The sequence below is a fragment of the Ornithodoros turicata genome, unplaced genomic scaffold, assembly GCF_037126465.1.
Source record: "Ornithodoros turicata isolate Travis unplaced genomic scaffold, ASM3712646v1 ctg00000829.1, whole genome shotgun sequence".
Lineage (NCBI taxonomy): Eukaryota > Metazoa > Arthropoda > Arachnida > Ixodida > Argasidae > Ornithodoros > Ornithodoros turicata.
The window spans coordinates 670,035-688,436 of NW_026999402.1; the positions used below are offsets into that span (position 1 = coordinate 670,035).

The window sequence follows — 18,402 nt, forward strand, 5'->3', positions numbered from 1 at the left end:
AGTTGCAGAAATGTAGACTTCACCCAATGCTCAGAGGTACGAGTTGAAGCTAGCTTGCGGAATTTCGAATATATTTGAGTATTTGATAAAATGTTCGGTTTGAATACGAATAGCACGGTACCGTTATCCAGTACAAATATCAAATATTTCAAATATCCACCCAGCCCTAGTAATTCGCGTCGGATTTTCGGCATCATTGCCAGCGATGAACACAGAGCTAAATGGCACTGTAGTTTCGGAATCGACCACTAGGGACGTGATAGTCCCTTTAAAAAAAAAAGATCACGTGTTACAGACATTGGTACCTTCAAGTATTCCAGAAATGAGATCATTTCCTGCAAATATTTATTGAACAAGATGGTACACGTTGCATTTTTATGAATTCAACATGTTATTAGCTGTTGCAGAAGTTACAGTCCCTCGATGCATTTTAGGACCAAGGTACTCGATACAGGTGCAATTGACAGACACAAAATCGGCGGTTGGCCCTGCTAATTGTTCTGTACAAATAAACATGTGGCGACGGTTTTGCTTTACCCTAGATGCTCGTCGGTACTACAGATACGCCGCTAGTGCTACAAGCCACGCTAAACAAAGGTAAATTACGAAGGCCAACAGTAACAAAGGATATATATATTTACAGCACAGGAAGTTTGCAGCAAAACAACAGACCCTGCTAGACATTTAAATAATCTTTTCTCTTTCCCATACTAAACATAAAACTTTTTGCTTCTTTCGCAACGGTTACAGGTTGCCATCTTTGGCCCTCAGATATTAATCCAGTGCATGTGCACAGGGTCGCCAGAAAAAGGTGTGCTGTGCGGCTAGAAGCAGACGACGGGCAGAAAATCGGAAACCACATAATCTTCAAGAAAGAAACAGACCACGCTCCTACACCCATAAACACTATTTTGCAACGCATGCATTGGCAGGGTTCATGACGAGGTTGGCTTTGAGTGCCGCTGAAAATCCCGTCAGCACCGCTACATCGAGACCAGGCCAATCGCTTATGGGAGAAAAAAAAAAAGAGGAAAGAAAGGAAGGAAGGATAGCTGTGCACTATGAAAACAGAGGCACAAACTTGCTGGCCATAAAATACCGCAACGTCACTGCACGGCATGTTAGACACCTGAAACACACCATGCTGGGACTCTTCGGTGTCAGATTAGCCGTTGAAGTCCCACATGCAAAGGCTTTGCTTCGGAGTAATTTTTGCACCAACCCAAGAGCCAAGTAAGATAACCAGAAACTGCCTCTTGATAAGATTTGTCTAGTGCACTACAATTTATACTCAATTCCAGTATACGCTGTACATTTTTTTTTTTCTTTTCTTTTTTGTGCATACGTAGAATGAGGGCCATTAATGGCTAAATGACAGCAACCAGATAAGCACCTGGGCCATGCACTGTCCGGGACGGGGGTAAAAATGATACCGAGGACATCTAAGAAGGCGCGGCCAAAAAAAGTTGACCTCTTCGTGGACGCAGGACATCACGTTAGGCATGGCACAGCTATGAGAAGGATGGTGTACGCGGCTTTCCCCCGTGCCCAATTCGGGGGAACGTCCTTTTCAACGTCTGACAAGCTCTTGAAAAAGTTTCTTGGCACCTGACAACTCCTAGGAACTGATGCGAATAGTGGGGGCGATCCCGTATTAGTACCGGGAACGGTGCACAAATTTTACGCAAGGAGCCAAAAAAATAAATAAAATAAAAGGGATTTTTAAAAAAACACGCGGTAAGGTGCTCCGCTGCGGCACTCGCTCGAACACTGGACGACACGTAGAAGCCCAGAATTAACGAAATATCGGAAACTGAAATTTTTGGACGTCATTACCTTATATGTGCTATCAGAAGCGCGAACACATGTAGGACATCTTGATTTAAGGAAACCGTGGCGAAGAACGCGTCCCATCCCTTGTCCTAGTTTTTCTATGCGTTCCTCACCATGTTTACCCGATCTTTACCCGATGTTTACCCGATACCATGCCGGCAAATTACGTGCAAAAGGATTCGACGAGGACCGCTCCTCAACGTACATGGGTTTTTGGCGCGGCGTCCCGCACGGAGCTCACAAAGATGGGCTTTTTTTTTTCCGTCGTTAATTAAAAATAAAACTTTCGTCGCTTACGGGATGACTCAGGACGGGTGCGAACGGCGGTGGTGGTGGTGAGAGAGGAAGGACAGTGTACGAAGGAGTTAATTTTCTTCTAAAAAAAAAAAAAGGATAAGAGGGAGACGGCGGAAATAAATTGCATCCGCAATGGGCTATGATTTTCTTTGTTTCCTAAGTGACTGCGAAGGCCATCACTTGCTGGCTAGATCTTGTGCACTTTCGAAGCCTTCACGACAGGGTTGCTCCGCTGAAGTATGTGTCGTCCCTCGGTCCGGTAGTCGTGTGAGCATCGATGGACTTCCGCGTAGCGATGGGCGGCACAGAAGCTTTTCCCGCACCTGGATGGACGCGAGAAAGAAGAAAAAAAATAAAAATAAAAATCTGTAGGACATCCTTCGACCACAGGGACCAAACCACAGGGTGAGCTTAGCAAGGGTTAGACATTTTGGTCGGGTCGTAACAAGATAACGGTGTGGCGCTTGTGGCAACGAGAGCTTCCATTTGTATATTATCTTTGGTTGTGTGGGCATCAACGAGGTCGCGAGGACTAATCAGTGTGAACGCGTGTCTGCAACGCATTTTGGGGGCGTATGCATTTTTTTTTTTTGGGGGGGGGGGGGGGGGGTAATCAAAGCAGAGCTGCGTTAGCAGGGGAGATTCCTTCTACCATCGTCTTGGAACGGTTCGGTTGACTGTTTCAGGAGCTGACGCGAAGGAAGGTCCGCGAAAAGTTTGCGACATCACTAGTTATTATTAGGGCCTGACTTTTTAGGGTTAAACCCGTATCCGCCCGATATTTACCCCCCGAACGAAATCTGTAAAATTCGGGTGTAACCCGAATCTACCCGAAAACATCCGGGTCGCGTGGCACACTCATGAGCGTGCATTAAAATAAAGTTTGATAACATTGCTAAACATTAGTTCCATGTTAAGACAAATTTTTATTAAACAAAAAAAAATCACCCGAATACACCCGAATTCCTGACTACAGAATATGCCGTAACGGGATTTAACCCGAATACACCCGAATTTTCAAAAGAAAAATATCACCCGATATTTACCCCCCGAATTTGGCCAAAAATAAAACCCGAAAAAGTCAGGCCCTAGTTATTATGTTGCATGTTACGCATGTCATCATGTTCGCACTAAGGCTGTTTTTTGTTTTTTTTATTCACCCTGGGTAACTCTCGACCTGGGGAATGACGTATGCATCTTGTCAGTCACGTGATCCGAGAAAGACCATTCTGCATCGTTTCCACGCCTCTATGCAGAAATTAGAAAAGGCTTCACCTGCAGACGTAAGTGGATGCTAGGCCAGTCTTGCGTTTGCACCAATCACAGCGCCTGGCCATTTTTTTCTTGGCCTTCAGAGGCGGCAGTTGCTGGCCGTTCTCCATAGGCTTGTCTTGCTCCTCGGTCGCAGGCGGAGAAGGGTGACTTGATGGAGGTGCGTTGCTCTGCATTAATGCCACTTGGGTCAATAAAACATACTTTGCTACGTGTAAAACAAAAAGAAGAAAGCCTTTTTAACAAGAGCGTAGCAGCGAGCTTGGGCCACAAAATATGTTTGTACACCACACATTTTGGATCACAGACCAGGCTTGTTGTAAAAATTGAATATCGTTCAGATGATGTGCGTACAGGGGAACTTGTGGAGGCTTTATAATTTTCAGTAAAAACCAGTGACTGTACCAAATGTACAATTTCATTTTCTTTTTCAAATATAAAAATGTCATCAAGAGCATGTGAAAGATAGTCAGAATACAGTTCACCTATTATTATGACCTGCATCAGGACCTAATGAAGTGCAGATTCTGCACGAAAGCTGGTCAATAAGATGTTCGTAACCAAGTTCGAACTAGATTTCTCTGTTTTTTTCAATAACACTTTGTGAACTTGTCTTTAGATTGCACTGTTTACTAACTTATATATTCTTTATGTGTACTTTACTGTTACTGTAGTCCTTATCCTGTCAAAGTTAATATAGACTTCGTCGTTACAGTTATATACTTTAAACATTTCAGTATCAATCTGAACACCTGGTACGTAGATGGGTCGGTTCCTTTTGTGCTTGCAAACCATGAAGAATGACCTCATCCATGAAAACCAGCACAGAGCTCAAAAACAAGCTACAACTCACTGCTGAAGGCTGTTCCGAGTTGGAAGCGTTAGCGTCGGAATTTCCAAAGTGCTTGTTGTTGTCTTCAGGCTGTCCGTTGGACTGTGACGCTGGAAGATACATCATGGGTCAGTTTTGTAAGTCACACTGCAAACCTGTGCAGCAACATTTCACATTGACAATAGTACCAGCAAAGCCATTTCTGTTTCTCTATGGCCTGAAATTCTTCCAGGAAGGCCATAAGATTTTATCACACAGAACATGATGCCCAATGCGATTTTCCTGCTACAACTGCCCTTGAGATCACTTTTGTGACATGTGTCATCGGATGATGTCCGTGAGAGAGCAATTTCTGATGTGCAGGAACTTTGAAGAGGAGATACTTTGAAAGATTGCGTCGCTCGGTAGTGAAACAACTATCTTTTGTCATTTTTGCAATATTGCATCAGAAAAAAACGAGTTTTGGTGCACTTTGGGGCGGATTTGTACGAAACTGCTCCAGGATCATATAGAAGATAGATTTTTCCTGCCAAAAATGTTATTTCCAAAAACTCATTTTTTTTGCAATAAAAATTTGAAATAAACTTTAAGTTAGTAGACGCCTGATCTTTCAGACTGTTCTACTATTCAGACTTTTCTCCAGTCACCGTCGAGTCCGGAAACTCGGTTAGCTACCGTACGTGGCGCCACCAAGCGCGTAACGTGGCAACTCCACAGACAGCATTGGATCCAACGCTTCCTGACAGGCCGACACATTGCACGCGTGGTGGCCCCACGTACACGTTCAATGGCTGTTGGTTTCGACCATCATTGAAGACTGCCCACGGTACAGGGGTGTTAGGTACACTGACATCCGTGGAATGGCCTTAATGATAAGATGATAAGAAATGATAATAATTAGATAAGAATTTATAATTAACGATAAGAAATGATAAGATTCATCCGTGCGCATGAGTACCAGAGTGCATACCAGGAACTTTGTCTTCGCTTTCATCGTCGGCAGCCGTCTGCACGGGCTTGAACGGTCGACCCCGAAGACCGGTAACCTTGCCCAAGATGTTGGAATCCGAGGGTACGACACCAAGGACCTTGGGGACACCGCCTTGCGGGCACACTATCCACCGCACGTCAGCACCACTCTGCAGTGCTGACCTGTGTGTGGCTCCCACTGTCCCTGCAGAGTTACTGTCCTTAGTGTCCTTCGGAGAACACGAAGAAGAGACAGGGGATGAATTGGCCTGTTGCTGGACGACGGACAGGCGGACCACCCTGGATTGGGAAAACGGAATATGGGTACCGTTAGGATAGACCAGGAGCCATTCCTTATGCACATGTGATTCTGGTAGTCTCACTGTCACCCACACTCCCTCTGGTACTCTGGTCTCACCTTGGTGGGGCAGTTTTGGGCCGAGGGCAATCCCAGGGGTCCAGTTCGAGGGGTGTCGTCTCTACTAGGGGTGGACTGCTCACTTCTTGCTCCGTCACACCTACTTCCTGCTCCTCTGGAACCACGTCTCGACTATGGTGTGTCACAGGAGGAAGGACCTAAATGACGACACCTGAACTTTCTTAACTGTCTCAAAACTTTCTTTAACTGTCTCAGAAGCTGAACTACGACTACCAGTGTTGTGTATACCATCAGAATTAGTCAAATCTTGCTGTGATCAAGCTTTCGATTTCCACAAGGTTTTCTTCACGTGTATTTGCGATATATTTACTAATGTTGTTTCGTAAACAGACCCTTGTGATCCCGGGTTTTGTGCCTGTTCTTTTAGTCTGGGGTTAAAATCTGGTTTTATTTCTGGAGCTGTAAAACAATCACACAGGATCTACAGTTATTGTTCTCCAGGTAGACTGACTTAATTGTTCATTCATCCTCAGCTACTTTTGGCTACGACAAAAAATGTGTGTCTGATTCTTGCTGTGTGCACGGAAAATGTAACCGAGAATGGACCAGAGTGAACATGTGTCCATGCCTTCATGGTATGTTGACGACAGCATTGTCTAACTGGTAGTACACTAGACCGGAACTTAGAGAGGAGTGGGTTGGAGTCCCGCCAGCAGCGCTCGTTGACTTCTTGTCAACTCAAATCACTGCTCGTGTGATGGCGAGGCTTGCATGTTGTGTCTTTCTTAAGAAAGTTTGCTCAGTCTCTGCAAGTTCCATTACTGCCACTTCTCACCACCATGCACTGACAGAAGCTAACAGGGGCTGACTTGACGTAGAACATCATCAGTGGTGGTGCCAGAAATGAAACAAGGTAGGTGGATAGAGTGAAGATATGGTTATGGCGAAGTAAACCTGCGGTCCCAGTCTGTTGAAACCCCAGCCATGAACTACTGGATGCAGTCAGGATACAGATACAGCGAATTTTTTAGTTTTTTTAGCGATCTGACCAACTTTACTATGGAAGTATAAAGAGGTTCTACTGCAGCTACACCTCTTGTCCGTGCGTCGTGAGCTGTGTGTGAGCTTCGAGATGGTGGAGGTTCGCAGCAGACGACGCAGTTGCCTTCACGCTATTCACTGCAAGATCGATCTATAGGGGGCGACACTATCACCTTTCTAGTGTGGGTAACACGTGAGCTGATGTTCGAAGTAGATGGTTCTTTTTCATAATTCTTGCGTATATTCACAGGAAGATCACTTGTGCCGCGACGGTACAATACTGTTCTTCCCCAGTGCTCCACCTATTGCACTGAATGCAGGGTAAACGTGTAAAAGCAGACGACGCATCCACACTACGGTAGTTCTCAGTTCTCTGCAGCACGCCGACACCATTCGATATTGGAGCGCGTACAAAAGGAACTAAAATTCATGCAATCTAGGTGGGAGGGTGACTTTGTGGTCAAATAGGTCAGTCCAAATTTAGATTTTTCATGCCAGCTGCCATTTTGCACTTTTTTGTGACATGTCTCTTCCCAAGTTACCTTGACCATATATGCAAAGAAAGATGTAGTCATCTACATCCCAACGTACCAAAATGGACACGCATTTCAAGCACATTACAAAAGGAGACAACATTCACGGAACAAAAATGATATTAGTAAGAAAAAAAAAAGAAATGAAAGATTCATCAAAGCTCGCAGCCCTGGAAAAGAGAAAAAGGAAGAGAAGAAACAGCAGGAATTATAGAAGTACCCTTAAATATGGTATTACTCTCTGCTGCACACTACAGAACTCTGCCGAGAGTTCCACAGGCACCAACCTTATAAAGGCTCTGCAAGGCGCGGTGCCCGGTGGCCGGGGGGCTGTTGTCATCCGTGTCCTTGTCCCACTGGGTCATAGACGAGGGCAGAGATGCTGCTAGCACTACAATATCTCTACTTCTCCTGGACAGCCCTTGTCCTTCTAAAGGCTGCATCCTGGAGTTCCCACCTAATGCGTTTGCAGCGCCGTCGCCTCCGCCAAGGCACCTTGGCACTGCGCAACTGAAAGGCAATGAGATGTGCACTGAAATGCAAATTCCAGCCAAATACCCTCACCAAAATTTTATTAAGATGTCTAAACGTTTTGGTAGCGACACCAACAACACTTTACCTTAAAGAGGCACTAAACTGCAACAATGTCTCCTCATGAAATGAAAGATGTTACCTTGAGTACAACTTAAAAGGAACATGAGTCATCCGCTGCATCGTTCGTGATTTATGAGTAAAGAAATTGCAATTTCTGCTTTCCTTCACTTTCTCAAGAAGAAAAAAAATTTACGGAAACTTTACGGAGGGAGGGTTTTGCCCTCGCTTTCCCGCTCCCAAATGCCCCCCCCCCCAGTTCCCCCTCCTTCTGGCTATGCCACTGCTCCTGATAGGTAATACACTCACCTGGATTTGAGCTCTTGGGGTTTTGACATGCCACTACCTGGAGGGGGTCTTGTTGAGACGGATTCGGGAAGACGTGGAGACATCTTGTTTGCACAGCACTCCACGGCGGGGGACTCTGATTCCAGAAAAACAGAAACAATAAGGCTAAAGTTCCTGCATGCTCAACACAGTAGAGCCCTGCTATTGCAACTCCACGTTTCGTAAAAACACGGTCATTGGAAATGCAAACGCAAAGTGAAAATCGTTTTGAATGGTCGCTGCAGTAATAGGCACAGGAACGAAAGGAACGGACCAAACCAGGCACGGGGAGAACTCAGTTCAGTGGTGGCACTGCACGTTCCACCGTTGCCACCTTCAACCGCCTCAGTGGCGCCTCTGCACGTGCGTGTTGTGTCAATTGTCCAGATTCCGCGTGTTTGTTTGTCAATAACGTAGGAGTCGTGTGTGCATGACAGCATGACTGATCCTCTCCACGAGCGAATGTCATTGACGCTCGCACAGAAAGCAAGCTTGCTCAGAATGGTGGACGAGAATGGACAAATGGGAAAACAAACTGCGGATAAATTCCACCACGAACGATGTTCTAGATGAGAACAGGAAGCGAATTGAAGACACGATTGCAAATGGCAAAACCGAGAAATGAAAAAAGAACAAAAACAAAAAAAACAGAGGATCTAAAAACGACACTGTTGCAAACAGAGTTGCTCGAGTGGTTGTTGCTGTAGTACCACATGCCAAACAAAACCAATAAATAAAAAATAAAGCAAACAATAATGAAAATAAAAATAAATAAAATAAACAAAAATGAAATAAAATAAAAATAAAATAAATACAAATTAAATTAAATAACTAAAAATGAAATAAAATAAATAAAAATCAAATCAAACAAAAAATAATAAAAACCTGCCACACCTCTATGTGCACGCCGCAGTGTGCAGGTGATGAACCGCCGTGACATGGAGCCGTTGGAAGCGCAGAGGGATGCCCTCCGAGTGGGCGCCAATGGTGGAAGACGCAGTGGTGGCTCCTTCCTGTTCTTTGACTGATTTTGCTGGCTAACCTTAGCTTCTTCCTCGGAATCTGGCTCGTGGGAGACAGCACCTTCCTGATCGGGAGAAAGGAGAAGCGAAAATGCACACAATTTTTGCTTAGACACTAACAAATTATGTCCAAGAAAAATTCACGCCCATCGGCCGCCTCCACTCCCGGAAACCACACGGGATGTAAGAACCCCATCATAAACTCAAGAATTTCGTAATGCCATCTCTGTTCTGTTCTCATAGTTATTATTCCGTTACCTTTCTACGTGTTTTGCTTGCGTACAGTACCTCTTAACATACTATTAACGTATACCACATGAACCAGTTTTCATTGTAGCCTATGATGATGTTGATTTTTTCATGCATAAACCTTGTTGTACGTATGTCATTTTATTATCTCACATTATCACGGCGTTGTATTTTCACTATTTTGCTGAACTAAATGTGATTTACACATACTCGTGATGCTGTTTATTATTGTAACCCACTCCCCCATGTAATGTCCCCAAGGGACCTTTGGTCGTATTCTGAAATAAATAAATAAATAAATAAGGGCAATCCACAATTACAGCACAACCTCACTAATTCGATCTTGCTTGATTCGAAATTCCGGCGAACTTGAAGGACTGCTGCGGTCCCGTCTTCGCACATTGCAATCTGACCGCAGAATTTGAAGAAATCTGGCCCGTAGCCTGCTTAATCCGTAAGTTTCCTACCGAATTTCCTCATCTCCCATCGGCATCTCACGGCAAAACAACGTGCTTTCTCCCTTGCCGACTAGCCTTTCCCAGCCACCGATCACGCGGCACAACCCCCCTCGCTCATGACTAGAGCCTGAAGTTTTAAGGTTTTACCCGATTCTTCCCCGAATTTGCACCCCACGAATTGAAGGTTGCCTATTTAGGGTGAAACCCGATTTTTACCCGGCAAATTGCCCTCACTGGGATGTCTGTAGGAATGCACTAACTTACTTGTTTGGCAGAAAAATGCAGTTACATCACCATTTGTACCAGACCGCTACAATTAGCTTGAATAACTGAGCCCGATTTCTCCCCAAATTTAGCGTACTGGAAGTTTTTTCACCCGAATTTGCATGAATTTAGTGCACATGTTTATTCACCCGAGTTTTACCTTCCGAATGCAGGAAAAAATATTTCCCGAAAACTTCAGGCTCTACTCATCACGCTTCCTTGCCACCCAGCGTCCCAGCCGTGCTGTCATTACGGATTACGCAAACTGCGTTTTGGCTTGCTTTCGTTTCGTTGCTTTTGTTGAGATCCATTTCAAGGTCCACTTCTTGCCTGTGGGCTGCACAGACTGCCCGCGTGTGAAGTACAAGATGCCGACGATGAAAGAAAAAGTGGCGATCATAGCAGCAGCGAGATCTGCAACGTGCCGTGAGCTCCTGTCGGTGATTGAAGTTCCGAGAAGGGCTTCGCGTCTTTCGAAGAGTACGCCAGAATAGAAGGCACAGAACAGACCTGTGCTGTAACTCTCACTGGGGACATTGTTCTGAACACGACTCGTGCTAATAAACCGAGTGATGACGGCAGCGGCAATGAATCTGCACACGCGCAATCGTTTTCGGACGTTTGTTAGGCCAGTGCCGCGCGCAACGATGTGATGGACTTCGTAGCCCATCTTGAACGAACGGTGACATCCGGTGTCATTTTCGGAAAGCGGCAGACGAAGGTAAGAGAGTTCTTCGACAAATAAATATATTTTCCTTCACCATGTGCCCAGGTCCGCTTAGTTAGAAATCTTTTTGCCGTCCGGACGACTTCAAATGGACGAGGTTCTACTGTATCATTGAAATCAACGACCATTGAACATGCACGCAGGTCCCTGAAGCTTGTCAACTTGCCAAGGAGCACTGGAGCGAATGCTCCTTGAAAAGTTGATATGTTACATGTTTGGGGGTGCTACGTGCGTGTTCAATGGCTGTTAGATTCAACGATAATTGAAGGCTGCCCAAATGACAGGGGTGTAAGAACATTACTGTTGCGTCAATCTACCCACTATGGTGTGTCAGAACAAACATGCACTGTGACATCTGTACGCAAGCATCACAGGAAACACAGAGGTAGAGCAATCAATTTACAAAGTTGTGGGTAGAGTGTTACAGTGTGGGACCCAAGCAGTGGTTGCTGCTGCAATAATGTCGGTACCCCTGTGTTATCCAGTGGCCTTCTTTCGTCAATTTTGATGTTGCAAACACAGGAACAGAAACAAAATCCTCCGCAGCCAGAGTCAGCAACAAACATTACTTTTGGCCAACCGGTAAGGATATGCTAGGGGAGGAGCCCCTGAGGTCTTTCCTTAATATTGTTTTTGGCAGCAATTCCCAAATCTGAGATTTGAGCTTCAGACAGAATTGTTTTTGTTAATATCGGTGATACAAGTCCAATCACAATGACAAAGCCATGGTTCCCACTGAATTTTGGAACGAAAATTCGAGGGTCTTTCAAGGACCTTTTAAGGCTCAGCCGCCACTTTGTCTCGGTATAAAACACAGTTTATGACCAGGGTTTCAACATTTCACCAAGACATTTATAAACTACAGGTATCACTGCACAATACTGCAATGGCTACTGCACAAAAATGATTTGTTCACAAACGTGATTGATGACTCTTGAGCATTAAAGATCATAGGACAGAAAGGAAGATTGATTAATACAAAACGGGCTGCCATTCATTTCATGCACTTCTGGTTTCTGCTGCTGAATCCTACTGCCATGAGTGCTAACACCAGCAGTTTTGAAGCTACAGTTCTGACACTGGAAAAGCGGAATTTGCACTCGTAGCTCCACGAGAATAAGAATAAAAATATGCAAATCAAGGTTTTTCAAGGACTATGGGAAAATTTCAACGCGTTCCGAGCCTCGAAAATGGCATTTTCAAATTCCAGGGTATTCAAGAGTATAGAGGACCAGCAGGAACCATGCACAAAGCATATCCTCAGTTCATGTCATGCCGGTGAATTCTTTACCCTGATCCCGAACGTTCCGTCGTTACCTTCCATTTTACGAGATAGCGTCGAAATGGGAGTTACACAAAATCGGCAGACTTCATAACATCACAGACATGTATGATAAACTTCAGAGAACCTAGACCCCAAAGGAGCAGTGTCATCCCAACAACAGAAAACAGGTTTAAGAGAACAGCAGTAGATCTCGGCGTAGAACCTCGATGCTGTGAATCACTAGGGTATGCTCAAAATCTTTTGTGTCATCTCAGATTCTCATGTTCACAAACAAACTATAGAGTAGTAAACCTAAGTGTGGGGAATCCCCTCTTGATACATATTTTCTCTCAACTCACAATCAGACAAGTTAGACGTTTCTAATGTTGTCCTTCCTGCAAGAAACACTTTTTTTATACATTTTACATATAAAATATATATTTTTTAAATATTTTCATTTTATATATTTTGTTAATAATTTTTTAAAAATATTTTTAAAGCATATACAATCGTGCACATGCAGTTCGCCCGGATACGAATGAGAGGCACCGCATCCGAGTTAGTTGCTATATTGTTTCCGGCATAAGCGCAGGAGCTACACACGGCCTGATCATATTATCCGGCACGGCCCAGAAAAGCACCTGTACTACCAGAAAATATAACCTGTTACACATACAGCATTCCGGCAAGGGCTTGTAAAGGACTTATTCCAAAATTTGCACCATCTGTGATTGTATCATTGAGATACCTCTGCCACAATCACAAACACTATGTATATAGGGCCTGACTTTTTCAGGTTTTATTTTTGGCCAGATTCGGGGGGTAAATATCGGGTGATATTTTTCATTTGAAAATTCGGGTGTATTCGGGTTAAATCCCGTTACGGCATATTCTGTCGTCAGGAATTCGGGTGTATTCGGGTGATTTTTTTTGTTTAATAAAAATTTGTCTTAACATGGAACTAATGTTTAGCAATGTTATCAAACTTTATTTGAATGCACGCTTATGAGTGTGCCACGCGACCCAGATGTTTTCGGGTGAATTCGGGTTAAACCCGAATTTTACAGATTTCGTTCGGGGGGGTAAATATCGGGCGGATACGGGTTTAACCCTAAAAAGTCAGGCCCTATGTATTTACAATCTCAGACGACACATCTGCTGGCATGAATACCTTTTTCCTTCGAGCAGCCTTGAGCTTCTTCTGCAAGAGCGCGACTTTTTGCCTCATCTCCATGTTTTCTCGCTGGTGGCTGATCTCCTCTACGATATCTTCTCCACGGAGTTCCTTTGTCGAGTCCTCACTAGACACACAGGAACAGTACATCAGTACGATGGCATGACAACACACTTTTTTCTTTCTGTGCGGTGACAGTGGTTATCACAAATCGACTGCTACGGTGCCCACCTGAGGGAATCTGAAGACGCTGACGACCGCCCGCTTTTGCTCAATGTGTTCACCAACGTGTACAGGTGAACCTGGTCGCCATCGTGAACTACTACAACGGTGACTGGCTGCAGACGTGCAGATCCCAATGACAGCTCATCCCTGAAACAGTCAATGGTTGAAACAAGGTTTCCAGTAACACAGTCAATGCTGCACCACTCCAATATTCCTCCACTTTCTTCCAATCGATTACAAAATTCCGGATATTTTGTCCAAGATGGGTAGATATTGATTTCTTAACTGATGTTTTTATATATATTGATATGTAGAGCCTGAAGTTTTAGCGTTTAATCCGATTCTTCCCCGAATTTGCGCCCCGAATTGAAGGTTGCCTCTTTAGGGCGAAACCTGATTTTTACCCGGAAAATTGGCCTCACTGAGACGTCCGTAAGGATACACACTAACTTGTTTTGCAGCAAATTCAGTGACATCACCGTTTGTACCAAACCATTACGGTTAATTTCGGTAACTGAGCCGGATTTCTCCCTGAATTTAACATGCAGGAAGTTTTTCCACCCGAATTCGCATTAATTTTAGAGCATATGTTTATTTACCCGATTTTTACCCCCCCTGAATTTAGAAAAAACATTTCCTGAGAAGTTCAGGCTCTATTGATATGTAGCCCTATTCTATCACTTCTAAATACATATATTATGTGTCAGTCCTAGCAAACATGCTCTGCACATTCTTGCACTACAATCTATAATTGTTTGATGTATCAACGCTTGTCAATAAACAAAATTACAAATATTTCTGCACCTTGATGCACTACCCTTCCACTCACCCTTTCGCTTCCAAGTATTTTGCGACGTCCAGTAAAGATGGTCGTTCTTCCACAGAGGCTGTTACAAGAAAATAAACGTTTTACAAAACCAGAGCGAAAGGAATGTACCATCATATATACCATTCATATCATGAAGCAGCTACAGTAGACTCGTATTAATTCACATTCGCTTTTCTATAAACACAAAAAAATGCCTATTTTTCATCTGAACTATTCCCATCTCACAACTGCATATACAAGAAATCATTAATTGATACTAACGACTTAGTCGACACAGCTCAGATAAGAGCTAACAAAAACAGCACACCCTCCGTGACCCTGATATATTTTATGAACCTTTTTCTAGGACGAGCTACGGACTTCAAAGGTTAGAAGCAACCATGTCACGTCTCTTAAACTATCTTTGCAGACATAATATTAATATTGAAAGGACCTCCTTTAGGGAACCCAAAGCACTTTCTGTCTCACAACGTCATTATGCTGTAGTAGCTGTACTTGTGTTGACGTTGGTTATGTCCGTTTGATGTATTGTTTCCTTCATTGTAATTTTCTTTCGATGCATGTTTCTTTTATACCTTATTTTGCCAGTATAGTAGTGCCAATAAGTGTACATATGACGTTTAACATTTTTAGCTTGTTATTATTGTCGTCATCTCCCTTTCTTTTGTTAAGTTACGTGAGCTATAACGAAACAGTTAACATGTTTCTTTATACCCCTGTCAGACAGGCGCACTTACGGCCTTAACGGTCACGGCCGTAAGTCCATACTGTCATTAACTCCTTGCCAGACGGGGTACGATACAGCCTTTATGACAAAACTGAGATAGAAGGGCAATGGCGTTCCCGCAAGACAGTTTACGGCATTCCATCGAAACTGCCCAAGCCTCGTCACCAAGTGACGTAAAAGCAGGATTTTGCACATGTAATTCAATTTGAAATAAAATGTTTTTTACCCGACGTAATGTTGTCACTTTTTTTTTTTCGTGTTGTTCTGGCACTTTCGCACTTTGTTTCGCTTTTTATCTCGTCGGTACAAGGTGTTAAGTTCGTAGTGACACCCTCGAACCACTGCAGGCGGCATCGCACCGCGTCGTCTGCATCCAAAACGTCGGACGCCACTCAAAAAATTATCAAAAGCACTTCAAAGCATATGTAATTTGCTGTTGTATTTTCAAAATACCAACAAAACGTTGTTTTCGTATCCTCTCAGTATGAAAAAAATTTGACTTCACTACATTACATTCAACGTTCACAGACCTGTTTATCGATGTGGACATCACCAACAAGATGACTTCACGGATACCATCTGGCAGCTGCCCAGAGCTTAAGGCCTATCTAACTTACGGCCATTTCTTAATGCCGAAACTTTAAAGGCCGTATATGTGCCCATCTGACAGAGGTATTAGTTTATATACTAGTGTATATATTGGTATAACCTCCTTTTGTGTACATAATCAAATTGGATCGCTGCTGTCCGTACGTAAGCCCAGGCACTCTTCTAGCTCTGTAGTGTTTAGCTTCGACTTCCACCATCTCAATTGATGGAAAAAAATTAATTCAAACCACGATATTTCATACTTTCAATTAATTCAAACACATTCAATCACATAAGTGTATGCGGGAAGGCAGCGCTTATCTGCATGCAACCGAAACTTGAACTGTCCGCTTAGGACTTGTTGCCAGAGGTAATCTTTCAACACACGTGTCCTCTATTACGACTACCTCAGTGTATGGGAAATAGAGAAACAATGTCCTTAACTTCAAGTGAAGATGTGGACGATACTGTGGTAGATGTGTTTAGCAGAAGGAATGTTTGAAAATGTGCTCTCTATGTACAGTTTGTCATGCAGCATATATGTAAGGTGAAATATTGCACTTTCTATGATTACAAAAAAATCTGTGGTACCCCCTGGGCTTGAATTAACGAGGGTCTATTCTATAAAGGTGGCGCTCTACGCAAAAGTTCAAGATTTCCCAAGATGTCCCTGAAAGGCACCTTTTCGTGTGTTGATCGGGCCAACCCGCATTCCCAGCACAAGCTTGAGGGTGGAGCCATCGGTGATGTTGAAGTCACGCAAGGACGACTCGTCGGGTAATTCCTGGCTTTGCCAGATGAGGTGCTGCTGGGACACCGGTATCCCTGCATCGTAAAAGGGAATATGGGGTTACCTTTGCTTACAATACCGTTTGCGACATTCCATAAGCAGTGATGACTGGCAAACATAACAATGCGAACAGTAAGAAGCCCATGACATTCTGGCAGCCATAAATGATTCGCGTGTCCGGAGTTGGCAGAATAGGCAAATGGCTTGTGTGGTAGTATGCAATCAAGAGCCCGGGAATACTTTCAACTCAACAAATTTACTAATCATGTATCCCTTCTTCCTTAAACTGGTCGCAACCCTCCACTTCCACTGAGACAATTTCTGCATATGCCCACTGGCAGAATTTAAGAATAAATTACCCCCACAATTTTTAAGAAATCGCACTGCAACAGCAATAACAAATTAAATGCATAAAAAGAAAAGAAGTACAGGAAATCATTTACTAACAGGAGCCTGTAACAGCGGTCTTTTGCAAGCTCGTATGGTCATAATGCACACATATAGTCATTACAGTGCTGGCACGTTAAATGTACGAGCCACATAATCGCATTTTTCCTAGTTCTGAAGATTGTAGTGTTGTTTCTCACAAACTTTAAACAGTCCTTTTCGCATTCAGTGCTACTGTCACATCGTCGCAACCGCAAACAACTCTACATGCACTTTCCCCAATCGGCCTGCCTCATCTAACTGTTGCTAACGGGGGTAACTCCAACATCACGGATGCTGTACGTTTACTCAATACACTACGCTAAGCACCGCGGTTCCAACAGACGTGAGCTTCGGCACGTTCCTAAAACAGTGGCCTTCCGTCTGTTATTTCCTTTTAGGCCGGACAGATAAACAAGGCATAAATGAGTCACAACTTTGTTCGCAACAGGAGCACATCAGCGTTTGACGACACAACGTGGCGATAGTCGAGGAGCGACAAAGTGGACCACAAACAGATTTTTCTTTACCTTCTAGTCTTGATATTCTGGATTTAATTGACACCACCGTGTCAGCGGGCGATACGAGCAACTCGAACGCCGTGCCATGTAGTGTTTCGATGAACACTTCGATTATGTTGCTCGCCATCAGAACACCTGAAACGTAACAGCCGTTATGTCATTGCAGCGGAAAGCCCTTTATCGGAGGCATCAAGAAATCCACGGCGGTGACATATTACACCGCCTATGTGGTGTTTGTGCATGATTGCATGATGGCTCCTCACGGCCTTGTGTGGGGCGTATGAATACCGCTCGTATTCTTGAACGCGTAAACAACGAGTAAACATATTCGCAGTTTCTAGTATTGCGTCGGGAGAGTTGCAGAGACAATACAAATGATTCAAAATGAGTGTTTCTTTAAAGTGATGCAAGAACACATTGTGATTTTTTTTTCCTCTTTCTCCTCTTCCCTCTCCCCCTCACTCCGCATTTCTGAAGCGACCTTATGGAACACAAGAGATCACCGCAATCCGCTCTAAGATATGATTTGTAGGTATTGGGCCGAAAACGTGCAAGATCACAGCGAAGACCTTATAACCTTACCTGGTATAATTATCTCTGCCTTGATCTTTGAGGAGTCGTCATCCGTGTTCCAAAATTGGCATAAACAAATACTACTGAAGATATGATCGGAGCGGGGTGACAACCGTCTAAATATTAAGGAATACACTAAACCCAAGTTACGCAGATTTTCGTGACACCCTTCAGAGAAGCGTCGTGAAGCATTGAGTTGGTACCACGGTCGCCCCGATGAGAATGCCGGAGATGAAGTTGCACATCGAGGGATCCCATTGCGGCGCACGCCCTCAGAGCACAGATATCATATTTTACAGCTAATACCGTGGCATAAAAGGTGTTCGAATGTTGCTCTTCTGGTAGATAATATGCTTTTTAAGTGCCGTTCTTTAGTACCCTTACCGACAAAAAGAAAGACAACTAACCCCCATTGAGGCGGTTGCCGTGGGCAACCGGAGTTTGTCGGTGGCGACACCTCTGATATTGCTTTTGAGGTGGTTTGTACCGTA

At 43.9% G+C, this 18,402-nt stretch overlaps 1 protein-coding gene across 2 annotated transcripts; it reads right to left on the bottom strand.

Annotated features, from left to right (window-relative positions):
* Positions 1-328: 328 nt before the first annotated feature.
* On the bottom strand, positions 329-18,349 carry LOC135375123 (uncharacterized). Of its 2 annotated transcripts, none has more exons than XM_064607834.1 (14): positions 17,921-18,349; positions 17,348-17,473; positions 16,283-16,426; positions 14,287-14,344; positions 13,464-13,604; positions 13,230-13,359; positions 8,969-9,161; positions 8,057-8,171; positions 7,444-7,666; positions 5,622-5,779; positions 5,205-5,503; positions 4,256-4,344; positions 3,406-3,572; positions 329-2,453 (listed from the first exon to the last, which is right to left on the bottom strand). In XM_064607834.1, exons 2-14 carry the CDS (start codon positions 17,463-17,465, stop codon positions 2,318-2,320), a joined length of 1,971 nt encoding a protein of 656 aa, XP_064463904.1. In that variant the 5' UTR covers positions 17,466-17,473; positions 17,921-18,349; the 3' UTR covers positions 329-2,317. The 2 variants fall into 2 exon arrangements, with proteins under 2 accessions (XP_064463904.1, XP_064463905.1); XM_064607835.1 differs by lacking the exon at positions 17,921-18,349 and adding an exon at positions 17,602-17,620.
* Positions 18,350-18,402: the final 53 nt, after the last annotated feature.